This window comes from Papio anubis, chromosome 20, assembly GCF_008728515.1.
Source record: "Papio anubis isolate 15944 chromosome 20, Panubis1.0, whole genome shotgun sequence".
NCBI classification, from domain to species: domain Eukaryota; kingdom Metazoa; phylum Chordata; class Mammalia; order Primates; family Cercopithecidae; genus Papio; species Papio anubis.
Genome location: NC_044995.1, coordinates 22,007,726 through 22,034,043, shown reverse-complemented (window position 1 = coordinate 22,034,043; position 26,318 = coordinate 22,007,726). Strand labels below are relative to the sequence as shown.

The following is a 26,318-nucleotide window of genomic DNA, read 5'->3' as shown; positions in this document are numbered from 1 at the left end:
TCAGAATGTTCAGCAACTCAGATGAAATGGGTAGGCATTTGGATTTTTTCCTTTCTGTTTTTAAAGGATTTTTATAAGCAAGGTCCTGAGAGTTGCTTTGACATTCATCCCTGGGGAAAGAGATCTGTGGCCTAACATTGCTAGGCAAGGCCTCTACTCAGAAGCTCAGTCCGGGACTGTGGGTGAGAAAAGCTCTGGATTTGAGAGTATTCAAATATTTGACTATTTAAGAGCTAGGACAAAGGACGATCCTGTCCCCTTGCCATGTGGCCAGTGCATGTGTACAGTGTTCCCAGGTGATTTTGACTTACAGCCAGGTTTGGGCTGTGGTTATTGATTGACAGATACTGATGCCTGTGTCCAGGAATGGTGGTGGCTGACTCTGTGCTCTGCCACCACGCCTTGGAACCAGCCGGGCATATGTAAGTCCTGTCCAGTCTGTACTCACCAGTGACTTTGTCCCTTAGCCCAAGTGGTTCACCCTCACAGTCTCCCTGTTAGAGAAGAGAGTTGTGACTCTGGGGTTTCACTAGCTGACTAGTGCCTGCGACACTGTTTGGTACATCAGCCTAGGAAGTCAGTTACAGGGCATAGAGTCAGAAGACCTGGGTTTGGAAGGTGACATCTGTCACTTAAAAAAAGTTACTTGTTCAGTGGAAGTGTACGTAAATAAAAGAATCAAAGTGACTTGTGATTTGTGCATTCATTCCACAGATATTTATTATATGCCTCATTTCTGCCTGGTGCTACTCCAGCATATTGATTGCAGCAGTGAACGTGACAGAAATCTCTCCCTTCATGTAGCTAGAAGGGAATTTTGATCTTAGAGAAGGTAGTTAGAAAAGGTACCACTGAGAAGGTGACATTTGAGTAAAGGCCTGAAAGGAATGAGAGAGCAAGCCTGTTGGCCAAGAAAAGAGGATTCCAGGCAGAGGGAGCGCCTAGCACAGAGTCCCAGAGGCAGGAGCCAGGGAGGAGCCAGCCTGGAGTGTTGGAAGAGCAGCACGGAACCTACTGTGGCTGAAACAGAGTGAATGGAAGGGAGAGAAGTAGGGGTGAGGTCAGAAGGGTAAAAGGGGCCACTCTGGTGTCTGTTCTGAGTAGCCAGGTAGGAGGCAGGGTGAGGTACACTTCTGAAGGGCAGGAGAAGGGATGACAGCAGGCTGGGCTCTGCCATTCTTATGTAGTGAGCAGTGATGCCACTTCTCCCCTTGACTTCTTCATACTGGGTAGCTCCAGGGCTCTGGTTTTACATAGGGTCCTCACTGTTGAGAGGTGTTGGTCCTCTGTGTAGGCAGTCCAGGAACCCAGGGCAACCATGGGGCTCCCAGGAGTTGTATGTCTCTAAGGGGACTATATTTTATAAATTCCAGCATTTATTGATTTTTCAAGTGTTTACCATCTTGTGACTAAGCAGACAGACATTTATACACGCACACACACATACACACACATATATATGCTATATTGCTCAGGCTAGCCTCGAACTCCTGGGCTCAAGCAGTCCTCCAACCTCAGCTTCTCGCATAGCTGAGACTGCGTAACTGAGACTACAAGTACGTGTCACTGTGCCTGGCTCTCAAATTACACAGTTGCATCTTGGCTTTCAGTTTGACACGACGACAAATTTCTTTTGTATATATGTGATTACCCATCAATATGTTTGAAATAATTTATCTGTGAGTGCTGACTGACTCTTAATTAAGGACCTTAATTCAGGTATATTAACATTTATTTTGGATAGATATATGCCAAAAATATTGTAGAGTAACAATAATGGAAAATATTAGAAACTGGTTTCAGAAATATGATTTGCATTAACCTTAATGGAATTAAATGTGCATCCTGTTCCTTCTTTTTTTTTTTTTTTTTTTGCCCTAAAGGTAAAAGTCAGTGTTACTTGTTTTGACTGGTAGATCTTCCGTAACAGATTATGGAGTAAATATTTCCTAATGGTATGTGCCAGATGAAAGTTCATATTGCTGCTGCTAATCAGAAACTGAAGGTCACCTCATAAAAAGTTTGTATGAATCCAATTTTGAAACTTGCTAATTTCAGGTCAGTCTTTTTTGGCTTGCTTTTTTGCTGAGGTGAATCTGCCATTACCTAAATTGTCTTCAGACTTTAGCCTGTAGAGGAAGCTGTACTTAATTAAGCAGCTGGAATTTGGGTGATTCTGTAAATTTGCATTGTGGTCAACAAACATGATTTACCATCTGCCTAGCCCATTCTACGTGGGTGGAAGCCACCAGGACCAGTGGGCATCTGTCACTGTGGAGGGACTGGACCCTTTGACTTTAATTGAGACAGGCATGTGCAACCAACTCATTATTCTGATAATTGCCCATTAAAAGGAGAAAAGTAAGGAAGTAAGCAAATTTCCTGCTTTTCCGGTAGAAACTGTTTTTCATGGTAACCAAACAGCCCTAATGGATGAGAGAAAAATCTCCACTTTGCAGACCATGATCAATTCAGTGACTCAACCAGTGGCCAACAGTGGAGGATGAAACCATTTGTTGGAAGGTTGCTGAGGAACCGCATTTGGGAGAATCAGGCCTTCCCCACCCAAATCCCATTGATCAGCCTTAGTGTCATGGAAATGGAGGCAGGTAATTATGTCTCCTGATGTGCTGCAGTAAGAACCACACAACATCTCTAATATTAATAATATTATTCTACTTCTCCCTCTTAAAAAAAAAAAAACAAACCCTGAAATAATCTAATCTAGCTTCTAAAATGAATCCAGTCTACAGGAAATGTGGGGTGCAGTGACGCAAGTTATGCAATACCACGAGAAAGCAACCAGACAAATTCAGAATGTGGTATATCCTGTAATAAGTTGACCTGATTTGTTTAACAAGTCAGTAGCATTAAAAAAAAATTACACAGAATGTACTGTTCTGGATTAAAAGAGAGTTAAACAATATAACAACCAAATAAAATTACCTTTTGGGGTTGAGATTCAAACCAAATGTAAAAAAGATAATGTTTAAAAGAGAATTTGGGAAGCTTGAACACATACTGAGTCTTGGTTGACTGGGATTTGCTTCAAAAAAAAAAAATGATGGGGAAGGATAGATGGAAAAAACATGGCAAAATGTTAATGGAATTGAAACTTTTAATTTTTTTTTTTTTTTGAGACGAAGTCTCGCTCTGTCGCCCAGGCTGGAGGTCAGTGGCCGGATCTCAGCTCACTGCAAGCTCCGCCTCCCGGGTTCATGCCATTCTCCTGCCTCAGCCTCCCGAGTAGCTGGGACTACAGGCGCCCGCCACCTCGCCCGGCTAGTTTTTTGTATTTTTTTTTAGTAGAGACGGGGTTTTACCGTGTTAGCCAGGATGGTCTCGATCTCCTGACCTCGTGATCCGCACGTCTCAGCCTCCCAAAGTGCTGGGATTACAGGCTTGAGCCACTGTGCCTGGCCGAAACTTTTAATTTTTTTGTAGAGACAGGATCTTGCTGTGTTGCCCAGGCTGATCTCAAACTCCTGGGCTCAAGTGATCCTCTCACCTCAGCCTCCCACAACACTGGGATTATAGGCATGAGCCACTGTGCCTGGCCATAGGATTGAAGCGTTTTGATGGGTACATGCTTTTGTGTCTGTTTGGACCTTTTCCAAGTTTGCAAAAAGTGAGAGAGAAATTCAGGAATGTATTAAAAGTGTAATGTATCAGAGTACCCAATAAATAACTCCATTCCATGGAGGAGTTTTCGCATGTGAAGTGGTCTTCTAACAGAAAGGGAGCATTATTGAGTAGTTAGAACACCCAAGGTATAGGGATGAAGAGAAAAGCATGTGTTCTTCAAAAAAATGAAGAGAGTAAAAGTGAATCAAAGGAGAAAATGGGAACAGAGAAAAGACCCTCTCTGAAAGTGGGAGGCCAGCAGCAGGGTAGGAGTCAAGGAAAGAATGAAATATTGCTAATTTGGGGGACTAGTGATTGAATGACAATGTTGCTGTCTTTTCAGAGAGTAGGATTTAAAATTTTGAGTTGCTGAAAAGGCTTGAGTGAATTTGCTGGAAAAATTAGGTTTGGTGGGTAGATTAGAAGGAAACAAATAGGAGAGTTCATGGAATATAATTTCAGATAGAACTGGCTCTCCTGAATTAATTTTTTGGTTCTGGTCAGCTTGGGAGACCTCACAGGATTGGATATGGCCTGTTCTGGCAGCCTCACTCCTCTTTACAAACCAGGAACCTGAACACCCATAAAACAGCATTTGCCTGAAGTCCTTCTGAGGCCAGCCAGCGAAGGGGTTATGTGTCCTATGTGTCTGCTGCCTCCCCGCTGCCTCGGGCCGGTGCAGTCTAGTGCAGAGGGGCTTGTTGGCAGAGGCCATCCCACTGTGAGAACAGGCTGCCTTGCCCCTCTGCTAATGACGAAATGTCCAGAGCCAGGAAATCAGAAACAGCCTGATGTGGAGGCACCCCTGAGCACCCTTGCTCTCACTAGGACCGCTCCTGAGTAGGCCCAGCCACCTGCCCTGCCTTCCTCTTCTTCCAGCTGAGCCACCCACCCGCCTCGATAAATACACATGAGCTAGCTGCAAGCGTTGCACAGATGACAGGGTCAATAAAAGCGCTCCAGGACTGGTAGGCCAGATAAATAAATAGACAGTGGCACTAGGTGTGATGAGTGCTGTGATGCAGATGGAAAATAGCCTCAAGTCTGTTGATTCGGCAAAACTTTCAACTGCTCCTCTCCCCGCACCCAGCTCACTGTGCCAAGGCCAGCCCTCGTACCAGAACCTCCTACCTAACCAAGAGCGCATCCGAGTGGGGGCAGGGCAGATAGCCCAGTAGGCCATGGGGAGAGTGAGGAGATACTGGTAACTGCCTCTCAATATACAATCTCTTTTTTCTTTTTTCCTTTCTTCTTTCTTTCTTTACCTTTTTTTCCCCCGCAAGACAGGATTTCACTTTGTTGCCCAGGGTGGAGTGCAGTGGCACAATCACAGTTCACTGCAGCCTGAACTCCTGGGCTCAAGTGATTCTCCTGTCTCAGCCTCCCAACTATCTGGGTCTACAGGTGCACTTCACCACACCCAGCTAAACTGTATTTTTTTTTGTAGAGTCAGGATTCCATTACATTGCCCAAGCTGCCCTTTTTTCTTAGTAACAAACTCTCATTTTGTTTTCCATACTGTGCCTGGAATAAGGACTACTCTTAGTTCCTTAAAGCTGGGAGTGGTCACGAATAAGATCTGGTTCTTGACGGTGTAACTAGAAGTACTGCATGAGATTACTGGGACGTCTTCTTAAGGGGAAATGGGTGATCCTTTCTCCCCCAATTTTCTACCATCTCCAGTGCATGCAGAATGGCTGAGGGCCATTTAGCCATTTCCAACCGTAAAGTCACCTAGAAATGGGAGCCTCGCATGAGTGTGCTGAGCAGAAAGCTGGGAAGCAGGCTCCTTGTGATGTCCTGGCATCTCTATTCCAGCCCTGGTCCCTCTGCTCTGGATTTGTTTTATCTTAGAAAAATATAAACATAATTGCTTTTTTTTCCCCCGTCTGAGATGGAGTTTCACTCTTGAGTACAGTGGAGTACAATGGTGTGATCTCGGCTCACTGCAACGTCTGCCTCCTGGGTTCAGGCGATTCTCCTGCCTCAGCCTCCCAAGCAGCTGGGATTACAGGCATGTGCCACCACGCCCGGCTAATTTTTGCATTCTTAGTAGAGACGGGGTTTTACCATGTTGGTCAGGCTGGTCTCGAACTCCTGACCTCAGGTGATCCACCTACCCTGGCCTCCCAAAGTGCTGGGATTACAGGCATGAGCCACTGCACTCGGCAACATTGTTCTTATTTAAGCCACTATATTGGTTTTGGGTTTTATTTTAATTAATTTTTTTTTTTTTTTTTTTTTTTACTGTAGAGATGGAGCCTCACAGTGTTGCCCAGGCTGGTCTCAAACTCCTGGGCTTAAGCGATCCTCCTGTCTGGGTCTCCTAAAGTGCTGGGATTACAGGTGTGAGTCACCATGCCTGGCCTGTTTCTGTTTTTGTTTTGTTATATGTAGATAAACCTGATTCTAATTAAATGGAAGCAGGAAGATAGTTAAGGGGCTATTAGAGCAGTCTAAGTGAGGGATGATAGTAGTTTGGAATAGAAGGGTAGCAGAGGTGACTAGTAGTAGTTATATGTATTTTTACTGTGGTAAAATATATGTAACATAAATTTTGCCATTTTAACCATTGTTAAGGGTACAGTAGTGTTAAGTACACTCACATTGTTGTGCAAGCATCACCACCATCCATCTCTAGAACTTTCTTATCTTCCTAAACTGTAACTCTGTACCTGCTCAACAATAACTCCTGGTTCCCCTCTCCTCCCAGCTCCTGGCAACAAACTTTCTTTGTGTCTCTATAAATTTGACTAGGAACCTTGTATAAATGGACTCATAGAATATTTGTCCTTTTGTGACAAGTGTGTTTCACTTAGCATAATGTCTTTAAGGCTCATTCGTGAGCTTTAAATTTCTTTTTAAGGCTAGCATCAGAATTTCCTTCTTTTTAAAGGCTGCGGCCGGGCGCAGTGGCTCATGCCTGTAATCCCAGCACTTTGGGAGGCTGAGGCGGGTGAATCACCTGAGGTCAGGAGTTTGAGACCAGCCTGGCCAACATGGTGAAACCCCATCTCTACTAAAAATACAAAAAATAGCTGGGCATGGGGATGAATGCCAGTAGTCCCAGTTACTCAGGAGGCTGAGGCAGGAGAATCGCTTGAACCTGGGAGGCGGAGGTAGCAGTGAGCCAAGATCGCACCGTTGCACTCCAGCCTGGGTGACAAAAGTGAAACTCCGTCTCAGAAAAATAAAAATAAAAATAATAAATAAATAAATAAAGGCTGATAAATATTTCAGCAGTTGTATTTTGCATGATTTATGACATGAGCACCCTCTGGTAGTGCTATGTAGTACTCTCTGGTAGTACTATTTACTCTGGTAAATCACTCTGGTAGTCACTCTCTGGTAGTGCTCTGGTAGTCACTCTCTGGCTACTAGCCTCTGGTAGTCACTCTCTGGTAGTACTATTTACTGAGATGGGGAGTAGTGAGGAAGAGTAAGTTCAGATAATAGGTCTGTGATGCCTGTTAGATATCCCATGGGTGATTTCTAGAGGATAGTTGCATACACAAATCTGGAGTTGAGGGTTGAGGTCCAGAACTTGGAGACCCTCAGTCAGTAGATGAATGTAAAGCTAGAGAACTAAAGGAGGTCATCAAGGAAGAGCGTAGTTGGAGAATGAGTAAACCCTGGGGCACTCCCACATTTACAGTCAAAAGATGAATAGGAAGCCGCGCAGGAGTCTGAAACTGGAACAGCTGGAGAGCTAGGAAGGAAATGAAGCAAGGGTGCTGCTGCTGAAGGGAGGTGAGGCCTCCTCTCCACCCCATTCCAAGATTTGCCATAGTTATACCACTTGGAACACTGTGCACATACAGCCGGCTGGGAGTGTCCCTGTCAGATGTGGATATTGGGATCTCTGTCTCAGTGCGGTAACATGCAAGGCATCCAGTGTGACAGAGTGGCCTCACCCAAGTGATATGTCATGATAAGGAGACTGGCATATGGAGACTGATTGGAGACTGATTTCTATTTGCTAGTTTCCTGTTTGCCTTTGTAATCGGTTTATCAATTGAGGTATTTTAGTATTCTTGATGGAAGTGACAAATTTTAACAAAAAGTACACTTGTGAACAAAAAGAATTTTCTGACCTCTGATGGGCTCCTGAGGCCATATATCAGGATAACTTAAATATATTTTTATCTCTGCCCTATATAAACCCACAGTGTATTATGGAGAAAACTTGCATTTTGTTTTTATTTATTTTTTGAAATGGAGTCTCGCTCTTTCTTCCAGTCTGGAGTGCAGTGTTGTGATCTTGGCTCACTGCAACCTCTGCCTCCCAGGTTCAAGCGATTCTCCTGCCTTAGCCTCCCGAGGAGCTGGAATCACAGGCGTGCACCACCATGCCCGGCTAATTTTTGTATTTTTTGTAGAGACAAGGTTTCACCATGTTGACCAGGCTGCTCTTGAACTCTTGACCTCAAATGATCCGCCTGCCTCAGCCTCCCAAAGTGCTGGGATTACAGGCATGAGCCACTGTGCCTGGCCAAAACTTGCATTTTGAATGGGAAAAATTACTCAATAGTAATTAACATGGACTTAGTTATCTTGAGTGGCATTTCATTTTTTCCCTGGATGATATTTGGTAATTATTATTATTAGGTGTGTTAAGATTTATAGCAGTGTAGCTGAAATATAAAACTTCCTATGTATATTGATATGGTAACAAATTTTTAATATATTTTATTTTGGAAAGCAAACTATAAAACAACACAATCTACTTTTTGCAAAAAAAAAAAAATCTATAGGTACAAATATGGGCTGTTAGGAATCATACAATCAATGGTTATACCTATTTAGGAATATTTAGAACTATTTGTATGTTTGTATAGCTAATCTTTCCCCCCCTGACTTATTGATGATGAGTATTACTGATACAAAAGGTTTTGTGCACCACAGTGCATTGCCCATGAAATATGAACTCAGAAACTGCCCATGCTGTTATTTTCACCAGCAGTGAAGCAGCGTGTCCGGGGGCAGAATGTACTCTTGTGTGAATTATTAGCATTTGGTGTTGGTTCCGACACCCTTGGGCATGAGCTTTCTTTCTCTCCCTCATTTGTTCTAAACATAGCATGGCAGCTTTTCTATGCTCTAGGTTATTGCTGACTGCAAGGAGACTGGGTTGTTCTTTAGTTAGTTTTTTACTTATTAGTTTCAGTAAGCCTGTTTCTTACATTTTTCTACTGTAGCATAATCTTCATAATTACTTTCTATAGTCCAGGCATGGTGTACTGCATTCTCTGTATCTCTGGGTCTTTGTGTCACATTCTAGTGTGTAGCTCATTATGTAATGAATCCAGTGATCATCAGAACAAGAGACCTCATTAAGAACAAGGTTGAGGACACTAGGAACCTAATGTAACATTTAAGGTATAAATGAGTATTGAAGAGAAAGAAATGATTGAATGCTTTGGAATTTCTAATACAAGCACCCATCTTGGACCTACTTACATTGGGTTTTTAAAGTAATCGGAAATAAATGGATGTATGAGAGTTTTACTTGTTCCTCACTCTAAAGGGATATAAAAAAGATGAACTCGAGTTCATGGAGTTGAGCAGAACAGTGAACTTAGTGAGAAATTATTTGTATTGATGTGAAAATCACACCATGTTTTGGGAAATGGGGTGGACTTGGGCACTCCATAATTCCAACCACATGCAGGTATTACAGGCTGAGTCAGACCTGAGCCTAGAAGAGGAATAGCTGCAACTAAACTTTGAAATATTCCAGGAAAGCAGAGTTGACATGTAGGTTGATGTTCAACAACTGCAGTGGTATAGAAAGAGTGATCTTGGCCAGGCACGGTGGCTCATGCCTGTAATCCCAGCACTTTGGGAGACCGAGGCGGGCGAATCACGAGGTCAGGAGATCGAGACCATCCTGGCTAACAGTGAAACCCCGTCTCTACTAAAAATACAAAAAATTAGCCGGGCGTGGTGGCAGGCGCGTATAGTCCCAGCTACTCTGGAGACTGAGGCAGGAGAATGGCAGGAACCTGGGAGGCGGAGCTTGCAGTGAGCCGAGATTGTGCCACTGCACTCCAGCCTGGGCCACAGAGCAAGACTCCGTCTAAAAAAAAAAAAAAAGAAAGGGTAGTCTTTTGGGGCTCCAAATAGGAAGGCCTTAAATTAAAAACTGTTTTACAATCTGAATAAAATATAAATATCATCAAAAAGAAAAGGTATTCTGGTCACGTACATGAACACAACATCCTTAGCAGCAGATGTGGTATGTGTGCAAAGGAATAGGAAGGTAAACATGCACACTTCTCCTCCAACATCAAGGTTGCTAGAAAACAGGCTCTCATTCAGTAGACCCCGATAGCCGTCTGTAATCCATAGCTCCTCCTCTGATTAGTATTTGTCCACTATTGTGGCTACATTCTAGGTCTTGTCAAAGGAAGAAAGTGTAGTCTGGTGGTTGGCAACACAACTTTTGGAGTCAAACACACCTGGTGTCAGATCCCCACTTATTACCTGCTTGACATTGAGCAAGTTTCTTTATCTCAGTAAACCTCAGTGTTGTCATCTGTAAAATGGGTGAATTGCTCACACCCCACAGGGATGGTTCACCAAACGTAAAGTGCTTGGTATTTAAACACTCAAAAAATGGTAGCTGTTGATAGAGCTTCACTGGCATTTTAAACTTAAATGCCTGCCTTTGGCCACTCTGCTCATCCCCAGCTTCCCATACCTGTTCTGCAATTTGAACCACACAGTCCAGGAAACTTTCTCCATGTGAAGGAGAAAATAGCTTTCCACAGCCCTGGGGTCACACACTCCCAAATTTATGTCAGGAAGACACCCAAGGACTGGCTCATCCCTGGGTCAAGGAGAGTGGGGTCTGTTTCAGGCGGGGAGCTCAGCTAAGACATGAGATCCTCATAGAGGAAAGGTGGGCAAAGGCAGGCCAGAGGTTGAGCTCTGTAGTCTCTTAAGAGAAGGTGGTGGTTATGCATCTGCTACTCTGGGTAAATTTTTAGAGCAGCTATCTGATGAAACGGCTGTTTCCAAGGTCCAACATTAACCATTGGTTTGATTGACTTTGAATAAGTTATTTACAGCACAGATATTTTGTTACAATCATAATTTGTATGACTGAGTTGGTCTCCAGGCATCCTGGGTAGGAGAGGGAGGTGCACAGTGGCTGAGCTGTTGTCCTCATTCCTTATTTATAGGAAAGAAGCTTAGGTTAAATGACTCATCCAAGGTCAAACAGGTCCTAAGTGGTGGAGACAACACAGACAATGCCTTTTAAAACTGACCCGAGTCTCTTACCCCACTCCTTCCTACAGCAGCGTTCTGCCTTTCTTACTGCCACCCCATAGCAAGAGGGCTTCCTCTACCTCATTCTCCCCAGGGGTGATGGCCTTGTCAGAGAGCATCCTGTTCTTGATCTGGGGGCCCTCCTTCAGGCCTTCAGCCATTCCTCAGAACTTTGCCCCTTAGGAGGTGATAGGGTAGCTCTCTCTTTGCCCTTGGTCATTTCCTCGGATAGCCTTTTCCTTCCCACCCGCCTGTGTTCCTTTCCCAGCAGCACCCGACCTTGCATATCTGTTCATTGCCTGTTGACTCCCCCATTAGAATGTCACCCTGGTGAGAGCAGGGACTTGCTCATTCTCTTTCCGGTAGTGTTCCCAGCTCTTTGTGCTTGGTGCGTATTAGGCATCCCCATGTTATATATTTATTGAGAGAATGAATGACTCAGTTGTGTCCGTCAGAGCTGTGAGTGTGTGAACCCAGAGCTAATGGAGCATGGCGTCTTCCCTTTCTCCTCCTCCTCCAGCTTCCCATAGTTGCCAAGGTGCTGAGGAAGGAGAGGGAGGAAGAGTTTGTGTCCCTGGGGAGCCAGCTCACTCCTCCTCCCTGTGTCTGCAGTGGATGAGGAGATTGAGGATACCTTCAGCCTACACCATTTAAGGTGGAGTTTCTGTCACGTGCCAGTCGATCCCCGTTTAGAGTCTGCTGAAGGCAGTGGGGCACACAAGTGAAGGGCATGGACATTTGAGTCAGGTGACTGGTCCACCACATCTAGTTTTGTACCACCTTGACAATATTTCATAGCCTTTCTATATCTTGATCTTGTTGTCTGTGAAGGGAGGATGACCTCATAGGGTGGTTCCTGGGATTGAATGCTCTAGCCCATGTGACTCTCCAGCGTTGGTCAGGTCCAGGCTGCTTGCTCCACTAAAGCTGTCTGTGTGCTCTATAGGACTGAATAGCTGCTGCTTATTCTACTCCTGGCACCTGTCTAACTGGCCTGGGTGAGCTGCCTCTGTGTCCCTCACCCTGCCCAGTCTAGCACAGAGCACTGGAGGAAGTGCTCTGAGGAGGTGTGAGTGGAAGCCCAGGAGTTTGGGGGACTTCAGCCTGTAATGCCAGTTGTTCACTCTGGAGGGCGGATGCTTTGGTGTGAGATTTGTGTGCGGTTTTTTGTTTGCTTTAGTTGGTCCTGGTGATTTCCACGGGGTGAGGAGGGATTCAGAGAGAATAAGTGTCATGCTGGGAACTGGCTTGCCCCTGCTTCTCTAGGAAACAGCTCTGACTTGTGGGAACTGAGAGGGCGTGTGGCAAAGGGTAGATGCTGAGGCGAGGCGAGAGGTCCACCTGCGCAGTGCGCCCAAGGAATCTGCGCATGTGCGTGAGGTAAGGCAGGGTAAGAGGTCCACGTGCATGCCACAAGGCAGAGAGTCCACGTGTTCATCTGAGGGGAGAGGAAGGTTGAGTCTTACTGTGTGCTGCTCAAGGGTCAGGACAGTGCATGGGCACTGTGCTGGATTTTGGTTCCTTGTAAAAAGCAATGGCCATAGTTCCCTGACCTTCACTACTTCCACGAGGCAGTGGGCTGAGGGCCGGCTCTCTCAGGTCCACTCCTGCTCAGTTGGGTGAATTGCAAACTCAGTAAAGTAAGTTGTGAGTAAGTAATCTGCATAAGCCAAAGAAATATAAAATATCTTCCACAAAAAGATTATTAGGAAACAGGATAAAAGAGCTGCAAAAGGTTTTTGTTGGTATTATTGTCAGATCTGATGTGGGCAAAACAACTATGAGAGATTAGGAAAAAATGTCAATAATCTGGAAGGTTTGTGGTCAGGTTGCTTTGTAAGTGGCAGGTTTTTGCCCTGTGTTAAAGAGGAAATAAGGCCGGCCATGGTAGCTCACGTCTGTAATCCCAGCCCTTTGGGAGGCCGAGGCAGGTGGAGTGCCTGAGGTCAGGAATTTGAGACCAGCCTGGCCAACATGGTGAAACCCCATCTCTACTGAAAATACAAAAATTAGCTGGGTGTGATGGTGCACTCAGGTCAGAGAATCGCTTGAACTCGGGAGGTGGAGGTTGCAGTGAGCCAAGATCATGCCACTCCACTCCAGCCGGGGTGACAGAGCGAGACTCCATTTCAAAAAAAAGAAAGATAAATAATAAATGATAGAGAACACATTGTAACTGGTTTACGCAAGAGAGTAACAGGGAGGAGCAGCAAAGGAGCTGTCAGAACAGCCTTAGCCCATACCAGAAGGCTGCCAGAGAAATGCACAATCATATCTGAAAATGTTTGTGGCACGTAGTATGTATTTAGTATACATCTTATTATAATTACATATTTATGTGTATAGTATTTTTTAAGTTAATTTCCTACTTGGTCTATTAGCAGCCAATCACGGATATGTATCAGGCTAATGGTACTCATGAATGGAGCTGTCCATTATATTTTCTTGACTCCTGGAAGACTGGTCTGTCAGCTTTGTTTCGTAAGACTGGAAAGATGACATATGACTATGTTAATAACTATGTTAACACTCTTACTAAAATAACCAGTATATTTGGATTCCATTTTCAATGGAATGTCTTATGGTCAAATTGGCCTTCTTTCAGATTTTCAGTTGCACAGTTTTCTTCTTTACCTTCTGAATACTGTGTGGACATAATTGCAGTTGTGGATGACTGTGGTTCAGCAGGAGCTCAAAGACACCAGAAGTGGTGTGAGTCCAGATGTAGGGAGTGGAGAACAGGATTAGGGGCAAGTTGGTGGGAAATGGGAAGACTTAGTTAAACCTTGGACCTTGTTATTTGATGGAAATGTTTTGACTTCTAGGCATCAGTCACCGAGGTCCAAACACAAAAACAAAGGCAGATCCTTCTGAAGCATGGTGGCCTTTTAACTTTGTATGATTTTGGAATTCCAGTTAACCATTGCTTCTATTAAGTTGGTCACTGAAAATTTACTGCGCGAATCCAACAGCAACCCACAACCTAAACATCCCTGGCTGTCTTGTTTTCACAGGTGTTGGGGCGATGTTTCCTGACTGTGGTGCAAGTCCATTTCCAGTTTTTGACTCATGCATTACAGAAGGTCCAGCCGGTGGCTCACTCTTGCTTTGCTGAGGTCATTGTGCCAGAAAAAAAGAACAGCAGCAGTGGCGGCAGCTTATCTGGCATGGGCCACACACCTGAACTGGAAGAAGCTGTGCGGTCCTGGCGGGGGGCTGCTGAGGTAACCCTGGCTTTGGGGAGATTGGTACCTGTGTTCAAATAGGAGAGGCTCCAGAGGGCCTTTGCCTGTTGATTCTCAAAAGAGCCATTTTATTTAGAAATGTACATTTTAAACTGTTTCATTAGCTTGTTCATTCATTTAACAGTGAACATCTTTGTGAATGCCCACTTTGTGCCAGGCACTAGGATGACAACCTCTACTCACAGCCTGCTGGGAGAATAGGCTTACAAAAACAGGGTTAAGGGGCCAGGATGGAGATGTGCGGGAGCCAGAGGAAGGGAGGGTCATGTCTCTGAACAGTAGTGCTGCAGGAAAGCTAAGATGGGGGACCAGTGAGAAGAGGCTGGCGCCCAAGTCAGGAAAGACGGGGTGGAGCTGTCTGGGGAGGGTAAGTGGCCAGCCAGGCAGCGAGGCAGGCAAGCAGGAGTGTTTGGCAAACAGATGGGATGGCAGGCTCCAAAGATAAAACCACAACAGGGTGAGAGCTCAGTGGACACAGGGAATTTTGTCTGTTTTTTGCTAGTCAAATCATTCCCTATAGCAGGGCTTGGAATCTTTGAAACTTTTTTAATTCTTTAAGTTTTTCGTTTCTTTTTCTTTCTTTCTTTTTTTTTTTTTTTTGAGACAGGGTCTTGCTCTGCTGCCTAGGCTGAAGTGCAGTGCTGTGATCAAGGCTCACTACAGCCTGGACCTCCAGGCTCAAGAGATCCTCCCACCTCAGCCTCTTCCAAGTAGCTGGGACTACAGGCTCATGCCACCATGTCTAGCTTATTATTATTATTATTACTATTACTATTATTCTATTTTTTTTTTTTTTTTGGTAGAGATGGAGTCTCACTGTGTTGTCCAGGCTGGTCTTGAGCTGCTGGGCTCAAGTGATCCACCTACCTCTGCCTCCCAAAGTGCTGGGATTACAGACATGAGCCACTGTGCCCAGACAAGATTCTTTTTTGTTTTGTTTTGTTTTGTTTTGAGATGGAGTTTCACTCTGTCCCCCAGGTTGGAGTGCAGTGGCGTGATCTTGGCTCACTGCAAGCTCTGCCTCCCGAGTTCACGCCATTCTCCTGCCTCAGCCTCCTGAGTAGCTGGGACTATAGGTGCCTGCCACTACGCCCGGCTTTTTTTTTTTTTTTTTTTTTTTTGGTAGAGACGGGGTCTCACCGTGTTAGCCAGGATGATCTTGATCTTTTGACCTTGTGATCTGCCTGCCTCAGCCTCCCAAAGTGCTGGGATTACCTCGTGATCTGCCTGCCTCCGGCCTCCCAAAGTGCTGGGATTACAGGCGTGGACAAGATTCTTAATTGGTCTAACTCTGCCTACATCCTCATTTGTCAGTTGCTTTACATGTGATTTGAGCAGTTCTCTAGTATGCTTTATGTGACTTCATGAAGTTTTTTTTTTGTTTTTTGTTTTTTGTTTTTGATACGGGGTCTCGCCCTGTCACCCAGGCTGGAGTACAGTGGCACGATCTTGGCTCACTGCAGCCCCCGCCTGCTGGGTTCAAACAATTCTCTGCCTCAGCCTCCCAAGTAGCTGGGATTACAGGTGCCCGCCACCATGCCTGGCTAATTTTTGTATTTTAGCCCAGCTAAGTCTTGTGTTTTTAGTAGAGGCAGGGTTTCACCATCTTGGCCAGGCTGGTCTTGAACTCCTGACCTTGTGATCTACCTGCCTTGGCCTCTGAAAGTGCTGGGATTACAGGCATGAGCCACCACACCGGACCAACATGAAGTCTTTTATCCGTTGGAAGATTGGCTATTTCCCAGCACAGCAGATATGTTTATAAAATCTAACCATCATGCAAGAGCTAGACCAGAGGTTGGCTCCCTAGTGGATAGAGAGCGCAGTGGTGTGGGATGGTGTGGCATGGTCATCAGCAATAACGTGGGGGAGAATTGTGCGAGTCTTATGACTGAATGATGGGCTGCAGGGAGCCACTCCAGTGGGGCGATTCCAGCCTAGCACAGGGTTGCTTTCCTAGTCACTCTGATGTGGCATTCTCTATTCCTTTTCCATAGCCAGAAGCATTTAAGCTTAAATAAAAGGCAATCAAAAACAGCTCTGAAAAAGTCTGTTTTAAGGAGACTTTTGCCTATGATCAGTGACATTTCTTTTGGGAGACAGAGTTGCGCTCTTGTTGCCCAGGCTGGAGTGCAATGGCGTGATCTTGGCTCACTGCAACCTCCACCTCCCAGGTTCAAGCAATTCTCCTGCTTCAGCCTCCTGAGTAGCTGGGATAACAGGCACACACCACCACGCCAGGCTAATTTTTTTATTTTTAGTAGAGATGAGGTTTCACCATGTTGGCCTGGCTGGTCTCGAGCCCCTGACCTCAGGTGATCCACCCTCCTTGGCCTTCCAGAATGCTGGGATTACAGGTGTGAGCCACCACTTCTGGCCATGGGTGACATTTCTTGTAGGCATTTTACTACATCTTTGTTTCCAGTATGAGAAATAAAAAATAAACATTAGAAGTTGAGACTTACTGCTCCATTTTACAGAGTAAAAGATAATTTTCTTTTTTTTTTTTTTTTTTTTTTTTTTGAGACAGTCTTGCTCTTTCGCCCAGGCTGGAGTGCAGTGGCACAATCCCCGCTCACTGCACCCTCCGCCTCCCGGGTTCAAGTAGTTCTCCTGCCTCAGCCTCCTCAGTAGCTGGGATTATAGGTGCCCGCCACCATGCCCAGCCAATTTTGTATTTTTAGTAGAGATGGGGTTTTGTCACGCTGGCCAGGATGGTCTCAAGCTCCTGACCTCAGGTGATCCACCTGACTTGGCCTCCCAAAGTGCTGGGATTACAGGCGTGAGGCACCACCCAGGCCAAAAAATAATTTTTTAAAACTATCCCAAAAGGCAAACACAGAGTAAACCATAATTTATAGTTAACAGTATAGTGATTCATTAATGTCTAGTTCACATCATTCCATAATGAACTTGGCAAAGTATTTCATTTTATGTTTTGGAAATTTTCTTTAGTAAAATTTTCAAAACATGATTTTTCACATCTTAATATTGTCCAGTCTCTAGTTTTTTTATTATTTCAATTTCATGCCATTTGCTGCATTGTTGTCATTTCTTTTTAATTTTCACTGTTTGCTGGCATGTTTTGGTCTTTTTCCTGTTTGCTTGCATGTTTTGGTCTGTCTTTCATGCCAAAGACTTTCCTTGAGCTGGCTTTCTGTTCATCAGAAAGGCCCTGGAATGCTAATTGGAGGCTGTGTGTGGGGGGTGGGACCAGCTGGCTTTATTGTAGACGGCTGGACCCTGAGGTCCAGACCTGCGCCTTGTCGCCTTGTCGTGTGACTTTACAGCCCTTGGTGTCCTCTTGGCTGCTGGGCCCCAGCCTCCTGACTGTTCAGCTCACACATGTGAACCTAACACCTGCCTTGGTCCCCTGCTCCACCTTCTGGATCACTCATGCTGAGGACCAGCCCACAGTAGGAGGCCTCCGAGTGCTCTCTTGACCTTTTCACCTTGACCTTTTCTGCCACCATTTTAGTCTGTCCAGGCCTTTCTACTCTTTTTACACTCCTTTGCTTTCAGCCAGTGATGCCACCTCCCACTACACTGAGAAAATAGAATCTCCCTGATGGCAGCCCTTCTTCCTCATGTGGCCAAGCCACCACCGCCCCTGCCACCCCACTTCACACCCATCTTTTCTTCCTTCTCCTGCCTCATGACAGCAGGGGAGGTGCTGTCTCCTCCTGTCCAGGATTGCCCGGTGCCCGCCTTGCCCCCATCGTCGAGGGCCCAACTTCTGTGGTGTGACCCAGTGTTTTCTCTCCCTCATCCTCGGCCTGTTCCCGCCAGTATACAAAGATGCTTCCCACAGAAAAGTCCATTTCTCTGCTCTTTTCTCAGCCAACTTCTTGGAGTAGTTGTCGGCCTTTCTTTCACTTTTCATTCATTCTAAAAAATTACTATTTTATTTTTACTGCACCCTGTGGCTCCTTACTGCTCCTGGCACACCCCATAGACAGTTTACCCAGAGTAGTCTAAAAAGTAATTATTGTTGAAGTATTTCAGGCATATAGAACATTTCATACCCATCAGTATCTTCCTTTTAGCTGCCTGCCATATTTGCTCATGCCTGTTACATATTTTTAACAGAAAAGTATCACCAGTGCACCTTTTTTTTTTTTTTAAAGACTGTGTCTTGCTTTGTTGCCCAGGCTGGTGTGCAGTGGTGATCACAGCTTACTGCAGTCTTGACCTCCTTGGCTCAAGCAATCCTCCTGAGTAGCTCAGACTATAGGCATGCACCACCATGCTTGGCTAATTATTTATTTTATTTTACTGTTTACTTATTTTTGCAAAGACAGGGTCTTGCTATGTTCCCAGGCTGGTCCCCAGCTCCTAGGCTCCTGCACCCAGTCTGCAAATTCACTTGAATCCCTTTTGTACCTCTCCACTTTCTTATTCATCCCTTTGTCTCTAGAAATAACCTCTTTTGAATTTGAAGCCTGTGATTCTTGTGCGTATTTTAGTATTTTTCCATATATGAATGTATCCATATATAAGGTATTATTTTACACAGTCTGAAACTTTATGTACATGATGTCATTCAGCTTGCTGAAATCTGGCTTCCTCTCCTATAAAAGAACATGCCTTCTCTTATCAAGGTCATTGGTGCCTTCCTTCCGTGTTTTCAAATCCAGGGAAGCCTTTCAACAACTTTCAGCAGCGCACAGCAGTGTGGAGAATATTCCTCCCTGGAAATACGCTCATCTTGTGACATCCAGGAACCAAGCTTTCTTTTCTCTTGGGTCATCCTTTCTTCATCTAGTTTACTGGCCTCTCCTTCCTCAACACAACTTCTGAATGAGTTTCTCCAGGCTCAGTTATAGCGCCCTTCTCCTTAGGGGTTCTCCATACAGTCTTGGGACTCAAAAAGCCACCTGTGTCCTGGGAGGGGGCTCAAATGTGTGTGATCAGTGAGCCGCCCACTTCCTGTGGGCTTCAGGCACCTGAGCTCAGCTGCTACCAGGGGTCTCGCAGGTGGCTCGGGCATAGCCTCTCTCCACTCACCTGTTCCTCCCTAGACCCTCTCTATGCTAGTAAGCGGTGCCATCCCACACTGCGTTGTTCACTTGAGAAAGCTGAGATTTATCCTTCAGTATTTCCATCATGTCCATACCTAGTCCAGTCCTTAAGAAAACCAGGCAGGTCCCACCTCCAAAATCCTATCCCAGATCTGTCCCCTTCTTCCATGTCCTTTATCACTACCCTCGTTCAGGGAATCGTTACTTCTCCCCTCCCTGTCTTGCTCTCCTTCATTTTAAAATTGGATGATGTTGCTTCTCATTTCCTTAGGGTAGCACGTGGACCCCTCGGCATGACCTGCCTAGACCTGCCTAGTCTGGCTCCTGCCTTGATGGCCAGCCTTATCAGTGGCCACCCTGCCCTCGCTCGCTGGGCTCTAGTTCCTTGGATGTGTCTTTGTTATCTTGGATCCTTGGCCTGTTTCATGGACCCGTCTGTAGGTCTTGACACCCCCACCCCACCCCACACACATGCAATTCCATTTATGACCTTCTCCTCTAATTCTCACCCTAAATACTGCTTTCTGGGTGTCTAGGACACTCCCTGGTATAGTCCTCTGTTTCCTTCAGTGTTTTTTCTCCATTTATAATTATGTTTTCCTTGTTCACCTTTTTGGCCATGAGGCTGTCAGCTCCAGGAGGGGGTAAGGAGCAGCTTTGTGCTCCAGCATGAACCTAATACACCACCTTGTGAGCTAAATTTTTTTTTTTTTTTTTTTTTTTTTGAGACGGAGTCTTGCTCTGTCGCCCAGGCTGGAGTGCAGTGGCCAGATCTCAGCTCACTGCAAGCTCCGCCTCCCGGGTTTAGGCCATTCTCCTGTCTCAGCCTCCCGAGTAGCTGGGACTACAGGCGCCCGCCACCTCGCCCGGCTAGTTTTTTTTATTTTTTAGTAGAGACGGGGTTTCACCGTGTTAGCCAAGATGGTCTCGATCTCCTGACCTCGTGATCCGCCCGTCTCAGCCTCCCAAAGTGCTGGGATTACAGGCTTGAGCCACCGTGCCCTGCGTGAGCTAAATATTTGACTGAAAGATCCTTAGAAAGAGTCAAACAGTTTTAAACTGTGAGACTCTTAGGCTTCAGGGAAGGGTGTTTACATACAGTTTGTGAAACCAAAGCTTTGGAACTTTACGGCATTATAGCAGCTAGTCATTTTCCTGTAGTCTGCAAGTTTTGTAAATATTACAACTCCTACACTGGCCCAGCAGAACAAAAGTTAACTGCTAAAAAATGTTACTTGGTTCACAGAATTGCAACAAAAATAGAAACCTAAAAACAGTTCATCTGTAATCCCATCTAATAAATCAAATATATATTTTTCTGTATTCTCTTCTTGTCCTGATCCATGTATATATTTTCTGCATTTAATCATCAAATGACAGAGATTAGTTTCTCCTTTTCTATCTTGCTTATCTACTCTTCATAAACATATGTAGTGACTGAACAATAAATATTTAATTTTCTGTGCAGATTTCAAAAGCTCTGTTTTTCTGTTAACATGCCAATGTATATTTTTCCTGTTCTGTATTCATGTGGCCTTTTCCTTCACTGTATAGGAATGCCCAACCATGTATGTTCTTCCTTTCTTTTTTTTTTTATTCTGGAAACTCCAAGTGCCAATATTCTAGGTAACCTGTCTTTTTAAAGCAGGAAAGTTAAAAATGTCTGAATATGTATATGTATATATAAAACAAATAACAAGTAGGTAAGTCTTTTTTCCAGGGTTCCTAAAATAAAGGGAGATTTCGGCCGGGTGTCGTGGCTCAAGCCTGTAATCCCAGCTTTTGGGAGGCCGAGGTGGGTGGATCACCTGAGGTCAGGAGTTGAAGACCAGCCTGACCCAACATCATGAAACCCCATCTCTACTAAAAATACAGAACTTAACTGGGCACGGTGGTGGGCGCCTGTAATCCCAGCTACTCGGGAGGCTGAGTTCAGCAGGAGAATTGCTTGAACTCGGGAGGTGGAGGTTGCAGTTAGCCGAGATAGCACCACTGCACTCCAGCCTGGGTGACAGAGTAAGACCTTGTCTCAAAAAAAAAATAAAATAAAGGGAGATTTCCTTTATCTTCAGGATGGTTAATTAGGCTTTCAAAATTTGGGCTGCTCACTTTGCAATACAAACAATCTAGAACTTCTAGTTTATTTGCTTAGATGGTTTATTGCTGCATTTTAGTTGAGGGAGTTTTTCTTGTTGTTATTGTGGGTCTAATGTTGCAAGAACTGTGCAACCCTCTTTTACCTACCAGTTACTATATATGTTGCAGGCGACATCTAGGCTAAGAGAAAGAGGCTGTGATGGTTGCCTGGCAGGAATTGAAGTTCAACAACTCTTTTGTTCTCAAAGTGCAGCAATTCCTGAGCACCAGCTAAAAGAACTGAACATAAAAATTGACAGTGCTTTGCAAGTAAGTTTTTCAGAACTGACATACTGATTTCCATGGGATAGAAACAAGGGAGGGAGTTAAAGTTGTGATGTTGAACCAGTTACAAAGGGTTATAGAGTGGTAATTGGCCTCGAGTCTTTTAATAGCTATAGAAATTTAAGACTTCTATTTCCATTGAACTTTGTCATCTTATAATTTGCTTTATGATCTTGATTGTTAAAAATAACTTATTTCCAGGCATATAAGATAGCTCTGGAAAGCTTAGGACACTGTGAATATGCAATGAAAGCTGGCTTCCACCTGAATCCAAAGGCAATTGAAGCAAGTTTGCAGGTACGCTTTTCCTTCCTAAAGCTCTGGGGACCTAGGGTGCTGCTGCTGCAGTGTAATGTGAACCAAGTGTTTTAACAGATGAGCGATGGGTCACCTCTCCTCTTCCATCCATGCCTTTTCCAGGGCTGCTGCAGCGAGGCGGAAGCCCAGCAGACAGGGCGGAGGCAGACACCCCCGCAGCCCATGCAGTGTGAGCTCCCCACCGTCCCTGTGCAGATAGGATCGCACTTCCTGAAGGGCGTCTCCTTTAATGAGTCGGCCGCCGACAATCTGAAACTTAAGACGGTAGCTTTCCATGGGGTTCCAGCAACTGAGTGTGAACTTGAAAATAGAGTTCTTAAGAGAAATGTAAAGGCTTGCAAAGGATGTAGATTAAAAAACAAAATGGGGCCGGGCGTGGTGGCTCACGCCTGTAATCCTAGCACTTTGGAAGGCCAAAGCAGGTGGATCACCTGAGGTCAGCAGTTTGAGACTAGCCTTATCAACATGGTGAAACCCCATTTCTACTAAAAATACAAAAATCAGCCGGGTGTGGTGGCACACGCCTGTAATCTCAGCACTTTGGAAGGCCAAAGCAGGTGGATCACCTGAGGTCAGCAGTTTGAGACTAGCCTGATCAACATGGTGAAACCCCATTTCTACTAAAATTACAAAAATCAGCCGGGTGTGGTGGTGCACGCCTGTAGTCCCAGCTATTCGGGAGGCTGAGGCAGGAGAATTGCTTGAACCCATGAGGTGGAGGCTGCAGTGAGCTAAGATTGTGCCATTGCACTCCAGCCTAGGCAACAAGAGCAAAACTCTGTCTTTAAAAAAAAAAAAAAAAATTAAAAAGCAGACCTATGGAGACTTTAATCAGACATTTGTCAAGCAATTTTTTTTTGTTTTTTGAGATGGAGTTTTACTCTCTCGTCCAGGCTGGAGTACAGTGGTGTGATCTATCTCAGCTCACTGCAACCTTCACCTCCTAGGTTCAAGCAATCCTGCCTCAGCCTCTGAAGAAGCTGGGACTACAGGCATGTGCTACCAAGCCTGGCTAATTTTCGTATTTTTAGTAGAGACGGGGTTTCACTGTGTTGGCCAGGATGATCTCGAACTCCTGACCTCGGCTGATCCACCTTACTTGGCCTCCCAAAGTGCTGGGATTACAGGCATGAGCCACCGAGCTGGGCCAAGAGAGTTTTATTCATAATTTTATTCGGATGTTTAACAGAAAGGGTTTGAAAGTACACTATAAGATATTGTTTATGATTAATGTCTGTCCGTGGACTTGTATGAATTACATAAGAAGAGAGATACTGTCATAATGCTGCAGTGATAATGATTATTTGTGGAACATCATGTGTTCCAGCCATTGTGCCAGGTGCTCCACATCATTGTCTCACTTAATGCTCACCGACGAGGTGGGGGTGCTGCCCTTTGGCCCACCTGCCACACCTGGGAACTGATACCCAAGGTCACACAGCTAGAAAGTAGAAGAGCTAGAATTTGAGCTTATGTAATCTGTTTCCAGAGCCTGAATACCTGACTACTTGGTCATCCAAAATAAAATTGAGATTTTAATTGGTATTTGCTTGTATCAGATGATTTTGTTTCCCTATTTGGAGGGATTCAGAATTTCAAAATTCCTCAATCAGTTCACATCAGTAGATTGCTAAATAATTCTATATTTTGTGCTGGTATAGAAATCTGTGTATATTATTGCATATGTATCCATATCTAGTCATTCACTCTATGGAGTTGAGAAAATCTCTGAGAGTGATTGATGATCATTACTAAAGAAGTTCAAATGACATAATTAGGGTGTATTTAAAATGCTCTTCTTGAGCCAGGCGTGGTGGCTCATGCCTGTAATCCCAGCACTTTGGGAGGCTGAGGTGGACGGATCTCCTGAGGTCAGGAGTTCAAGACCAGCCTGAGCAACATGGCAAAACCCCATCTCTACTAAAAATACAAAAATTAGCTGGGTGTAGTGGCGGGCGCCTATAATCCCAGCTACTCAGGAGGCTGAGGCAGAAGAATTGCTTGAACTCAGGAGGTGGAGGTTGCAGTGAGCTGAGATTGTGTCAGTGCACTCCAGTCTAGGCAACAGAGCAAGGCTGCATCTCAAAAAAAAAAAAAAAGTTGCCCTTCTCCCAGGAGTTCCAGACTAGCCTGGGCAACATAGCAAGACTCCACGTCTACAAAAAATTTAAAAATTAGTTGAGTGTGGTGGTGTGCACCTGCCTGTGTGGTCCCAGCTACTGGGGAGGCTTGAAGCAGGAGAATCACATAAGCCTGAGGGGTCGAGGCTGCAGTGAGCCATGTTCATGCCACTGGTCTGCAGCTTAGACGATAGAGTGAGACCATGTCTCAAAAAACATATAAATAAAATGCTCTTCTTTTAAGGATGATTGTATAAATGCATTTTTACAAAATTTAGAACCTTGCATGGCTTTGTCTTGAGGTGTGAACTCTCTTCTTATCAATCTATAGCATACAATGTTACAGCTGATGAAGGAAGCAGGCTGCTATAATGGAATCACATCCAGGGATGATTTTCCTGTGACTGAAGTGCTGAACCAGGTTTGCCCATCCACATGGCGGGGTGCCTGCAAGACGGCGGTGCAGCTGCTGTTTGGCCAGGCTGGACTGGTGAGTGAGTGCGGGTGGTGGATGATAGGTGGAATACCAAGATGTTTCAGGCATATGAGGATGTGGTGCAGACACATGTGTGAAAATATTGAATAATTTAAAAAGTTACTTGGTGCTATGGAATTTAGACCAGGAAGGTAGACAAGGTAAAGGAAGAGCAGCATTTAAAAAATCTCTTTAAAAAGAAAAATCAGGCCAGGCGCAGTGGCTCAAGCCTGTAATCCCAGCACTTTGGGAGGCCGAGACGGGCGGATCACGAGGTCAGGAGATCGAGACCATCCTGGCTAACACGGTGAAACCCGTCTCTACTAAAAAATACAAAAAACTAGCCAGGCGAGGTGGCGGGTGCCTGTAGTCACAGCTACTCGGGAGGCTGAGGCAGGAGAATGGCGTGAACCCGAGAGGAGGAGCTTGCACTGAGCTGAGATCTGGCCACTGCACTCCAGCCTGGGTGACAGAGCAAGACTCTGTCTCAAAAAAAAAAAAAAGAAAAAGAAAAAGAAAAATCAGATTGATAATACATATTTGCAGGGAACCTAGTTGCAAAATAATGCTATGGGCTTTGCTCATTTTAAGAAAACTATTACAGGCTGGGCCCCATAGGTCATGCCTGTAGTCCCAGCACTTTGGCAGGAGGATTGCTTAAGTCTAGGAGTTTTAAATCAGCCTGGGCAACATAGTGAGACCTTGCCTCTATTTTTTTCTTTTTTTTTTTTGTGATAGACTCTTGCTCTGTCACCCAGGCTGCAGTGCAGTGACACGATCTCAACTCGCCGCAACCTCTGCCTCCTAGGTTTGAGTGATTCTCCTGCCTTAGCTTCCCAAGTAACTGAGATTACAGGTGCCCGCCACCACACCCGGGTAATTTTTTTTTTTTGAGATGGAGTCTCGCTGTGTTGCACAGGCTGCAGTGCAGTGGCGTGATCTCGGCTCACCACAACCTCTGCCTCCCGGGTTCAAGTGATTCTTCTCCCTCAGCCTCACGAGTAGCTGGAACTACAGGTATGCACCACCATGCCTGGCTAATTTTTGTATTTTTTAGTAGAGACAAGGTTTCACTATGTTGGCCAGGCTGGTCTTGAACTCCTGACCTCGTGATCCGTCCACTTAGGCATCCCAAACTGCTAGAATTACAGGCATGAGCCACCATACCTGGCCCTTAAAAAAAAAAAAAAAAGAAAAGAAAAATTACATTAGTAACAATTTGACAGGGCCCCTTAACCTAGCCCCTATTCTGGACCTACATTGGATGTCTGTTGCTCAAACATCCCATGCTTCTTCCTGTCCCAGGCCTGTGCTCTTGATGCCCCTTTTATCTGAAAATACTCTTCTTTCTGATTATCATGTGGGTCACTCCTTATCTTCCTGGTGTCAGCTCCAAAATCACCTCCTCTGAGAGGCCTACCTTGACCACAATGGTATAAGTAGTGCCCTGATCCAGTCACTGTATACCAGTTCTGTTTATCTCCTTCTTAGCAGTAAAGTAACATCAACTAAAAAATAATGATTTGTTCATCTTTCAGAGGAAAAAAAACTTTGGCCAGAGTTGAGTGGGTCAGGAGATCAACATCTGAAACCACCATGTAGCTTTTTGTTTGCACCACTGACCCATAGAATCTTATGTATTTGATCTCCCTTTCTAGTAAATGACAACTTTTGAAAAAGATATGGTGGCAGGGCATGGTGGCTCACACCTACCTGTAATCCCAACCCTTTGGGAGGCCGAGGCAGGTAGATCACCTGAGGTCAGGAGTTCAAGACCAGCCTGGCCAGCATGGCGGAACCTCGTCTCTAAAAATACAAA

The 26,318-nt window shown here is 45.0% G+C and overlaps 1 protein-coding gene across 2 annotated transcripts in view; it reads left to right on the top strand.

Annotated features, from left to right (window-relative positions):
- KIAA0355 (KIAA0355 ortholog) overlaps nt 1-26,318 on the top strand; it is a 99,049-nt gene that overhangs the window by 48,713 nt on the left and 24,018 nt on the right. For both annotated transcript variants that reach the window (XM_031659677.1, XM_009194114.3), the window contains exons 3-7: nt 13,914-14,123; nt 21,431-21,571; nt 21,788-21,883; nt 22,007-22,168; nt 24,356-24,514. In XM_031659677.1, coding sequence (XP_031515537.1) covers nt 13,914-14,123; nt 21,431-21,571; nt 21,788-21,883; nt 22,007-22,168; nt 24,356-24,514 — 768 coding nt within the window. The remainder of the gene's footprint in view (nt 1-13,913; nt 14,124-21,430; nt 21,572-21,787; nt 21,884-22,006; nt 22,169-24,355; nt 24,515-26,318) is intronic.